An 11,223-nucleotide genomic window follows, 5' to 3' on the forward strand; every position below is an offset into this window, starting at 1 on the left:
GTTACTAAGGCAATAATTTTTGGTGAAGTGGTCATTGAAAGTAAATTATTTTTTTATCATTTTCATACCTTATATAACTGAATCATAAACCTGACATTGATAAAATGATGTTTAACTCTTGAGGCTTAGAAGAATTATAGCAACCAGGTTTCTTACCTACAACAATGCCATAGGAAATAAACAGAAAGTAGATATTGGGGGCAAAACTGCTCAACATCAGGCCTCCAGCTACCATGAAGCCACTGAAGATTGTCACAGGTCTTGCTCCAAAACAGGAGACACAGAGGCTGCAGACAGGACCTAAAATAATAAATGAAACCTTCACTTATGTAACAGTAACCTCCTTCCCACAATCCTAGGATCCATCCCATCAAAAATTTAAGATGAATTCTTTCCATCATACAATAAAAACCTTAGCAGTAAACATCTACTGTGGATTTACTATGTTTTGGACACTCTGCGTGATACTTCATAGAAACAATCTCATTTCATTTTAATCTCCCTGCAGCCCAGGAAGGTACATACTATCATTAACCTCATTTTTTGATAAGTTTCAGGATGGTAAAACCACGCAGGTAAGAAACAGGCATTCTGGAGTCAGGTCTTTCTTATTCAAATTCGAGCTCTACCACTTGCTGGAAGTTTAATCTCAGGCAATTTATCTGATCTCTCTGTGCCTCAGTTTCCTCATCTGAAGATTGGAAGCATAATTATACCACCTCGTGGTGTTACAGGGAGGACAAATGAGAGCACAGGTGTCGAGGTGATCACAACTCCTGGGACAAGGAAGTCCATGATCAGTGCCAGCTCCTCTTATGAGAGAGTGGCAGCAACAGCCACCAAAGTGGTAACAGAGGAAGTAAAAAGCCAGGCAGTCTGACTGCTGAGCCCAGAGCCTTAACCACATACTCTCCTGAGGACTTTTCTTCCTGCATGTTCCATATGTATTTCCCCACCAGAGCTCCTTCCCAGCACGAAGCCTGTCATATAACTAATGGGGAAAATAAGCTTGATGACTTAATGAACACAACCAATCACCACCTTGTAGAGTGATGATATGGGGGTGGGGTGGTTATTTATTTCCTAGAGAATATTCTTGCAGGTTGGACCAAATGGAAAAGCACCCGGCCCATTCCAGCACGGGTCTGTCAGTACCACTGTCCTACATTCTGCACGTAACCTGGAATTTGAGGGACGAAGTGCACTGTTGAGAGGCAGGCTACAGTGACCACTACGTGTATCTGTTCTATGCATAAGTGGGCAATGGCGCATGTAACGGGATTTAAGTGATAGTGAAATTCTTTCCCACTAGCAGTATAAAGCACGTACAACTACAGAGCTGAGCATATCAGAAAGGACACTGAGGATTATTCAGCATATTAGTCTGATTTGCATGAAGGAAACTGAAGTTCACAGAGGTTGTCCATGACCATGGTAGAAGAAAGAGCCCAGGTTTTAAAAACAAAGAAATCTTAATTAAGTCAACAACAACTTTTCAAGGTACAGATTATTAATCCCAAATTTTAAAAAGTATAATCTGCAAGATGGCTGCAGACAGACAACAGTAAGTGTTAGCAAGGATATGGAGCAATCAGAACTCACCTAAACTGCTGGTATTATCTCCTAAAGTTGAACATAGCACATGGTATAGACCAGAAATTCTGCTTCCATACACTCAGTAGAAATACATGTGCCAAAAGTACATAAATGTTCACAACTATTCATAGTAGCCCAGAACCCCGGATGTTCACCAGCAATACAATGTAAAGTGAATTCTGGTAGTCACACAGTGGACTATTGTATGGCAATGAGCATAAAGGATCTATTGCTACACATACAGACGTGTCTCATAAACATATGTGGAGTGAAAGACACTCAACCCGAGGAAGTATACATTATATTATTGCAATTATAAAAAGTACAAAAACAGGCCAAATTAATCTGATTAGAAGTCAGGATATAATGGTTTTCTTTGGTAATGGATAAGGAGTTATAACCAGAAGGGAGCACAGCCCAATTTCCAGGGTGGTGCCAATGTTCTGTTTCTTGATGTGAGTGTGCTTAGTGCATGGGTGTAATTTGGTTTGTGAAAAATTCATCAAGCAATGCTCATGATATGTACACTTTTCTATATATATGTATATCTTTTTTTAATGTTTGTTTATTTTTGAGAGAGAGTGAGCACACATGTACTACACACACACATACACTCTCACACCTGTGTGTGTGTGCACATGTGTGTATCAGTGGGGGGTGGTCAGAAAGAGAGAGGTACAGAGGATCCCAAGGCAGAGCTCAAACTCACTAACCACAAGATCATGCCTTGAGCCGAAGTCAAAGCTCAACCGACTGAGCCACCTGGGGCATTCCTGTATATGTCTTTTATTTAGATTTTAAAACATTGTATGTAACCTCAAACAGAGAAATGAGTTTCATTGTCAGTAGGTGGTAGACCCAGGGTCCAACCACCCACGTCCAACATTCCCACCGAGAGCTGAGAATCTCTCAAGTGCATTCTTAAGACCAGGTTATGACCACTAAGATACTACATAGCCCTCAATATGCACAGCTCTCCCACATTTCTCCCTGGTCGTGACCTGGCCCCGACATTTCAAGCCTTCTATGTGAGCAGGCTGGTATATTTATACCTTAAACAGAGGGGAATATTCTGTGCCAGGGTTTTAGAAGGAAAATAAATTTGAAAGATCAAACTTATCCAGGAGTTCAGCTGCCTGTATACCCAATGAGCAACACTTAGATACTTCAAAAATAGAACTGATATTAAGGGTCAAATTTCATAAATGGATGTCTAATATCATAAAGGCATGACCCTTCTGTGTTGTTTACCAAATTGCACTGGCATTGAGTGTCAGTGTCAACAAATTTAACAGGCACAATGGAATTAGAGCAGATTATTGCTGGCATACCTGAAGAGTTTCAAATTTCATCCTCAAAGTAGGACTTTAATACATAATACTTCTACAAGGAGATGCAGAGTTTGGGAAGGTAGGAGTAGGGATGAAGGATCATACTTTTCATAGCAATGTACAACAACACTGCAACTATACATGCAATAAGTACATAATTATTATCAATTATGTGACAAGTTCATAAATTATTTTGTCTAATACATGATTTACAGAAAACAGTTAAGCCTAAAGAAGAAATGAGCAGAAATTCTTTGACCAATAAAAACAGTAAATTGAAAACTCTTTTTAAAAAATTGTCCACTTTCATACTGCCATCTGCTGCTTACTTAGAGAAAAATATCTTGATGTCAGAGATTCTAAACAAAGAATTTTTGAGGAAAGAGGCCTGGGAGAGGATCCAAACAAGTTATTTTTAAAATGATAAACCTGAGGTTAGAAATATCCTGTAATTTGAACAAACATCCATAGCCAATCAACGACAGGGCTAAGGCCAAAGTCAGCTCAGCACTCTTTCCAACTAAGAAGTATTTCAACTGATGTCTTAATTTTTCCCTAAAAATCAAAATATTAGTAAAGAACACCAATGTACTTTTGTTACTGTATTATAGTTCAAGTAGTTTTATGAGTTGAGGGCAAATGAAAATATAACATTCATGCTCATCTTGGTGTTTATTTATTATTATTTTTTAAATGTTTTATTTATTTTTGATACAGAGAGAGACTGAGCATGAGAGGGGGAGGGGCAGAGAGAGAAGGAGACACAGAACTGGATGCAGGCTCCAGGCTCTGAGCTAGCGGCCAGCACAGAGCCCGATGCAGGGCTCGAACCCACGGACGTGAGATCTGACCTGAGCCGAAGTTGGAGGCTTAACCGACTGAGCTACCCAGGTGCCTCTCATCTTGGTGTTTAGAGCAAATCATTTTATTTCCATCCTCAGAACCAGAGTATTTCTAGATTCTGTTTACATAGATATAAACCATATCAGCCCAATATTTCATCAAAAACATTTTTGGCACAGTGGGGACACATTCACTCAAAAAACGTAAGAACCTATGTTATGTATTAGGGAATAACCCTATAAACCAAAGAAAGGAGCAAAGAAAGAAAAGAAGATAAGGATGGGTTTTTGAGCACTGAAACCTCTTGAATACAAAATTAAACAAAAAGTATAAAATAACTTGTGAATAGTCATCTGCACATCAGACTGACGGAGGTAATTTTCAGCTGATGAGGGGAATAAAAAGGGAAATGAAAATAAACATTCTAACTGAAAAAGTGCTTTGTTATGATCATGGGTGAATTTAAAAAATGAGAATGAGTTGTTGCAAGGAAATCAGAAAGATCCATAAGTAAGTGATGAAATTGTTTCCTTGAGCCCTCAGGGTACTGTAGGAAGAAACAACAGAGCTAAATGGTTGCTGGCTGTTAAAATTAGCATGGAGAAAGAAAACACTTCTTAAAATTTAAAAGTATGTTAGTAACATTCTATTTAGGTCTGCATTAATGAAACAAAAACCAAAATATTTGATAACTGTCATTCCTTCACTATTGACCAAGTGTCCAGTACAGCAACACTCCACAGTAGAAATACAGGAGTTACATGTGTGAGCCACGTATGAAATTCTAAACTTTCTAGTAGGCACATTAGAAAATAAAAAAGGTAAAATTAATGTTAGTGATACATTTTATCTGACTCAATACAGCCCAAACATTATCATTTCAACATATCAATTTTATTAATGAGACATTTTACATTCTTTTGTTTTGTGAATTAATCCAGTATGAATTTGTTACACTTAATAACACGTCTGAACTTGAACTAGCCACACTTCAAGTGCTCAGTAACCACATGTGGCTGGTGGGACAGCGAAGCACTGGAGTCTCATATCATGACAGAATGCACACAATCCAATACCTAAATCACAAGGCAAAATAAACACACAAGAGTTACATTAAAACCCAAAGTCATGGGCAAGAGGCACCAAAAGGAAGGTTCAAATCATGTGTTCTGGGATTTCAGAAAAAGGGAGAGCACCTTGGGCCAAGAAACTGCACCTTGACCTGATGGACCATAAAGTGTGTTTATATCAACAAAAAGGATGAAAATACATTCTAAATGGAAACAGAAACATAATGTTGTTTTCCTAATTTGTAATTATTATAAGATAGCTTTGGGAAAGAAACCATGTCATTTGGGAAATAAATCACCTTCCATGTACTTATTTCTCCTAAACAGTTTCAGAATCCCACGAGTGGTAGGATGGCCAGCCCTACTGCACTGAAGCCATAAGTAGGCTGACAGTACAGTGAGAAACAAAATATGGCAGTAACCAGGTTGTATGCCTGCAGCACAGCAAGAATTTCCTAATAGAGCAGATGATGGGGCCCATGGGAATCTTAGCTCTCTATCCACACACAGTGCAGGGAGCCCAGCAAACTCTTGTAGGTTCCTCACTCCTTGCTCCTGCTGAGACCAGAATTTTAAGTTCATCTCCCTACAGTAAGAGAAAGGCCACACCCACTCAGTCCTTGATCTCACGAATATTTACTGCCTTGTTTGTTGGTTGGTTTGGTGAGATATAAAGGGTACAGAAAGCTTAACCAAAACCGGAGTTATTCTCACCAATCTTGGAAATGCCTAGCACACTGGGAACTGGCCATTATGCAACAGAATCCTTGTAGGAGGCAGAAATTCAGTCTTACTTGCACGAGTTAACAGGGCTCGGGAGTAAAATTGTACAGATATCCTCAAATACAATTCTGCCAGCACTCACAACTCATCCTGCAAGCCCAAATGGCTATAGTGACTCTATCAGCCTGAGGATAGACTTATTGACTCATTATCAATCTGAAGACCTTTGGAGGAATTAAGAAGGGGGGGTACTGTTAAGTCTGCTTAGAGTACAAAAATATAGAACAAAAGGTCTGTCCGCTGTTTCAGCAACTCTGTTGTGTGAAAAATGGCCCCACCCTTCTTGAATTTGAAGAATGACATCTAATCGTGCTTTAGCTCAGCTGAAAACAATGCAAGGCCACGGCAGCCCGTGAGTTCAGATCAGTTCCATCCTTACTGTATCAGTCACATTTCAACCAGAGAAACAGACCCAGAAGTTTTGTGTTAAAAGATTTATTACAAGGAATTGGCTTCTGGGATTATGAGACCTGGCTAAGCAAGTATAAAACCCACAGTACAGCCCATCAAGAAGGGCAGGTTGAAACTTTCTGCCAGGCTGACCATACAGCCAAAACATGGAATTTCTTCTTCTAGAATAGCTCAGTTCTGCTCTTTAGGCTTTTTACAGGATTGAATCAAGTTCACCCAAATTGTCTAGGATAATCTCCCTTACTTAAAGTCAGTTGACTTTGAGCACATCTATAAAAGACCTTTACAGCAACACCTACATTAGTGTTTGACTAACTGGGGAATGTAGCTAGCCATGTTGACACTGATCACCACATCTCCCAAAGCAATACCTCCTTCTCCAGCCAGATTTATTCTTCCAGAATGTATCCCTGTGGTGCAGGCTCCCAGGAGGCCTTTGCATAGTGGACTCCATATGGATGGCCTGCTCCCTGACAGTCCACCTTGGACAGCCCATCCTCCCATCTGGCCTACCTCACAACCTATCTCTGTAAAACTCCAGACATTGCTTTTCCCTTACCTTTGTGAAGTTTCAAATTATCAGTAAGATTTCTTTCTCTCTCTTCCCTGAAACTAAAATCCCTTGTAAGCACAGATGATGTCTTCTGTGTTGGAATCCCCAAAACAAAGGACACTCTATGGATGTATGCAATGTAACTTATGTAATGATAATGAGCTTGTATAACCCAAATTCCCAGGTTTATTCATTCCAAAGATCAGCTGGATAAGCAAATAATTCAGACAAGAGGAAGAAGTATTTCCTCCTCAATTATTCCAGTTTCAAAAAGAAGGATGAGGAATTAAGATTATGAAGACTGTAAAGCGAAGACATGCATGTCTTACATTGTTGGCATGTTACTGGGAGTTACCTTTCAAATCTCAGTTTGCCAGAGAGGGGGTAGGACTTTAAATTCAAGGTGCTTAGGCACAATCTTAGCAAAGTTCTAGTTTTCCCTCCAGCCCCTTCCCCTAGAAATGTCTTTGTCTTTCATTCTGAAAAGTCTTGTTCTTTTGAGGATTCCAGAGTTTGGTTGCAACTGCTTGGGAAAGTAATTTTATTTGTGGGTGATTCTTGTTCTTTAATAGCTAAAGTTTGTTGAGCACCTACCATATACCAAGCATCATCTCAATTATTCTACACAACAATCATATAAGATAATACCTTTATTGTCTCCAATTGAAAGATGACAAAACAGGCTTTTCAGGTTAGAGACACTGGAGTTTGGGTGCCACCTCTCCTCTTATAGAATGTTTTTTATCTTGGGCTGCATCTTCATGTGGGCATCCTGGGCACTACACTTGAGGACAATAATACCTACCCCCACGCTCTTTTGTGAGGACCAATTAAAATCAAGTAAGTGAAAGTGGCTGGCACACAAGGAACACCTAGTGAAGTGAAGGGACAAGTACAAGAACCATATAATTTATATGCTGCTTGCCAAATGGACTCACTCTTCTGTGCCTTGATCATTTATAAAGCTCCAGAGGTTGGATCACAGAGCTGAGATTCCTACTATGCTTTCTATGGACAAAACTGAATAAAGACAATAACTCATGTTTCTCAGATATAATATGGCCTACCTGCATCAGAGTCACATATATACATATGTATGTATGTATGCATATAAAGCCCATCTTTATAAAAAATATGTATGAATATAAACATATATACATATATGTATAAATTATATTTTACCAAAAAAGATGCAAAGATGTCCACTTCTGTGGCTTTTTCACCAGAATCAGAGCCACTGGACACTATTTTTCATGTTTTACATGGCATGAGAAGTGCTACAACCAAGTAGAAAAAACCTAAGCAACCCCCTTTACAAGTGAGTCAAAGCAAATCACACATTGGAGAACCATCAAAAAGTGCAAGATTAAAATCTAAGTCAAGTGGGCTTAAGCCAGTGGTAGTTCCCAACTGAAAATCATTTTGGGGGCTTTAAAAAAATTTACATATGTGGGCCTCTTCATAGACCAACTGAATTAGAATGTCTGAGGGTCAAATAGAGGCCTTTAGATGCTAAACTATTTCTGTAGATGATTCTAACTATCTTTCCAGTTAAGAACTGCTGATAACCATGTGGGTCACCAACATGAGATCTACTTTCCCTGTTTTCAAGATAGTATTAATATCTGCAGATATTTCTCTGCAGAACAAAGGGCTGATGTGACTCACACATGCTAGACACATCTTGCTAATACTTCATTACCATTGTTTTCAGGATCTGTCTTATAATTTATGCTACAAGGAGCCAACGGACGCCAACTGCACACGTGTTCAGCCAGCACTGACTAAAGTACACACACACCTATAAGTGATAGCTCTTCAGCCATCATTTCTTTCCTATCACTTCCTCATTGTCAAGCCCTCTGATCTCTTTATTCTATGTTCATCTTCAAAGGCTTTGATTAGCAGGTGCAAATTCCTCCTTGTCTAGCTGATGGCACTGAAGGTAAGTGACTTACACAGGCTAACTCAGCTAACTAATCTTAGTGCCAGGACTTGAATTAGCCTCTAACTTCAACCCAGCATTCCCTCTAGTACTTGTTCTGTCCGCTGAACTTTGGTGGGATGCTCTATTTCCCCAGCCCCTGCAAGCAGAGCTGGCTTCAGGGCTTGAGGGCCATATCCTTGATTTACTGCTCTGCTGTTGCTGTCTTAAGTTCTTAAGTTTTAACAAAGGTCCCTGCATTTTTATTTTCCACTGGGACCTGCAAATTGTGTAGTTCGTCCTGCTGCAAGTTAAAAGGGCAGATCCTGGTCCTTGAAGCAGTGGAAACTTGGAGAAAGTGCAGAGCTGCCCTTCAGACCACCGATGCCCCATCCATCCCTGAGGAGCTCTTAGCTCTCAACTCCCACCTGGACAGACTTAGTGACAAAATTTGTTCTCTGAGTATGTGCTAATTGAGATATCATTTCAATGTCTTTTGACCCTTGCTGGAAGACAGGGTAATTACCTTTAGTATTTGCTAATAGAACTAGAATAGGTGACTAATTGGAGAACATTTAAAAATAAATTTTGTCTTCTACATTCCAGATAATCTTCTAGAAATCGATATTTGCAAACTGCCATATTAACACATCAATTATCACCCGTTTGTACATTGACAGCTTTGCAAATGATCCACATTTTGAAAAACTCTTTCAAACAAATCTTGAACAAACTTTTCCTGTTTCTCCAGAGTTCATAATGACAGTATTATTTTCATTTGTTTAGTTATGTTTAGTTATCTTATCTGACATGGCCACAATATCCAGTATTGTGTTTTCAAGTCTTGCTTTTGATTTAACAAGATAATACAACAACTGGAAACAAGTGGGGTTTTTTTTTTGTCCCCTTTAGCCATTAGAAAAGACAATAAACATTTAAAAGAAGGAACAGCGAATGCATTTTGTGTTACGAAATCATTTCAGAGCTGACAATTACCTTACAAACCACCACATTCAATGTCCTTATCTTCTCCTTATATTCCCATGATGTCCTTATATCCCCACAGAATAGAGATTGTGATTTGCTCGGTGATCCAGGTCAACCTCACAGCACACAGGGAAAGGCCCCAGGAATACTGACTCTAAAGAGGTCACCATCTTAGCACACCTATGCTTAAATAGTTCCAAGTAAATCAGTTGATGGCTACTAAAGATTACTGCAGATTTCAAACTATTCTTCCAGAAATGGAAGCGCCATAATGATTTTCGTCCTTTAAAAGTAAATGAAAACACCTCTACTGTTCTTTCTAAAGATAAATCTAAAGATTCATTCTAAATTCATTCTAAAGATTCTTTCTAAAGAAAGAATCCTTATTCCATAATATGTAAACATTTATCAAGAATATTACTTTTGGAAATATTACACAAATATAGATGTGGCATTACATCTATATCATACATTACACTGAGTTAAAATTCTGAATTGTGTCATCATTGTGAGATGGGACTACCCTGTGGCATGTCAAATTTTTCTCACGAAGGTGACACAAATGTAGTTCACACAATTTGTTCACAGTGTACCAGAATCAAAGAGGAGTAATTTAGAATTATACAGAAACTGTTTACGGGACAGTGAACATCATGTGGTTCTTTGCTCACCAGCATAGACAATGCCTTCATCTCCCTGCATCATACTTACTCATGGTGTCTCTCACTAGACTATGAATCTCTGAAGGAAGGCACAATGTGCTTACTTTCATCTTTTTATATCTAACATCTAGCATAATGCCTGGCACATAATAGCTAATAGACAAATCAAGAAATGCATGTCTTATGGAACCATGTATTTTGATATAGATTTATTATAATCTGAAGGAAGGCAGGAAAATATGTGATACTTTAAAAAAAACAATAGCCTCCTATGACCTTGCACAGTGTTGGTGAAGCAACAAATCAAATTAAATGATAAAAGAATTAGGAGAAGCATAAATTTATCCACTTACTTGCAAGCAAGCCAACTCCACTTGCAAGGGATCCGACCCAAGCTGTTTTTCCCTTTCCTTCACCGAAGGCATCCAGCCATTCAATGTACAAGACTCCAACAGCCAACGGTGATCCATAACACAGAAACTGAGTGAAAAAGGAGACAAGCACGATCACCCAGCCCCATCCACCATCGGGGGACTTTTTAAATTCCATCGTAAGGTGAGATCACGGAGGTGTTCTTCTAGAGGGCCTAAGGGGAAAAATAAAGGAAAAGAAAAGCATATTTAGAGTGTGGTGAGGAACAATATCTTGGATTAAAAATATCTTCTAAATTAAATCAAACAGCTTCTCTAAAAATATACATGGAAAAGCATAAAAATCACTGACATATCAAATTAACTTTAAATTTTATACTGATGATTTGAGTAATACCTCCACAGAATTTTTTAAAAATGCTTTTTAATTATAAGAAGGCACAGAGTGAAAACCTTGTCCCTATTCACCAGGTTTGGTTTCTTATCATGTGTTGGGTTCCCCAGGAGGCAGACTCTTAGAAAGAAGGAGGTTTATTAAGAAGGACTGTTTTCTTCCGATGGAAGGTAATGGGGGAGAGAAAAAGTAAGCTGTCACATAGTGTTAAGGAAGGCAACTTCTCAGCTGAGCGAAGTAAGCCAGGCAGAGAAGGACAGAAACCATATGTTTGCACTCATAGGTCTAACAGGAAACA

The 11,223-nt window shown here is 38.8% G+C and overlaps 1 protein-coding gene across 2 annotated transcripts in view; it reads right to left on the reverse strand.

The window, feature by feature from the left end:
• Positions 1 to 11,223, reverse strand: part of SLC16A9 (solute carrier family 16 member 9) — a 53,775-nt gene that overhangs the window by 17,486 nt on the left and 25,066 nt on the right. The window contains exons 3-4 of one of the 2 annotated variants that reach the window (XM_029931725.1): positions 10,514 to 10,746; positions 157 to 300 (exon numbers count right to left, since the gene is read on the reverse strand). In XM_029931725.1, the coding sequence (XP_029787585.1) occupies positions 157 to 300; positions 10,514 to 10,709 (340 nt within the window). In that variant the 5' untranslated portion in view covers positions 10,710 to 10,746. Of the gene's footprint in view, positions 1 to 156; positions 301 to 4,642; positions 4,847 to 10,513; positions 10,747 to 11,223 lie in introns of those variants that run through there. The other variant, XR_003905527.1, reaches the window with a different exon arrangement.

Source organism: Suricata suricatta, chromosome 2, assembly GCF_006229205.1.
Source record: "Suricata suricatta isolate VVHF042 chromosome 2, meerkat_22Aug2017_6uvM2_HiC, whole genome shotgun sequence".
NCBI classification, from domain to species: Eukaryota; Metazoa; Chordata; class Mammalia; order Carnivora; family Herpestidae; genus Suricata; species Suricata suricatta.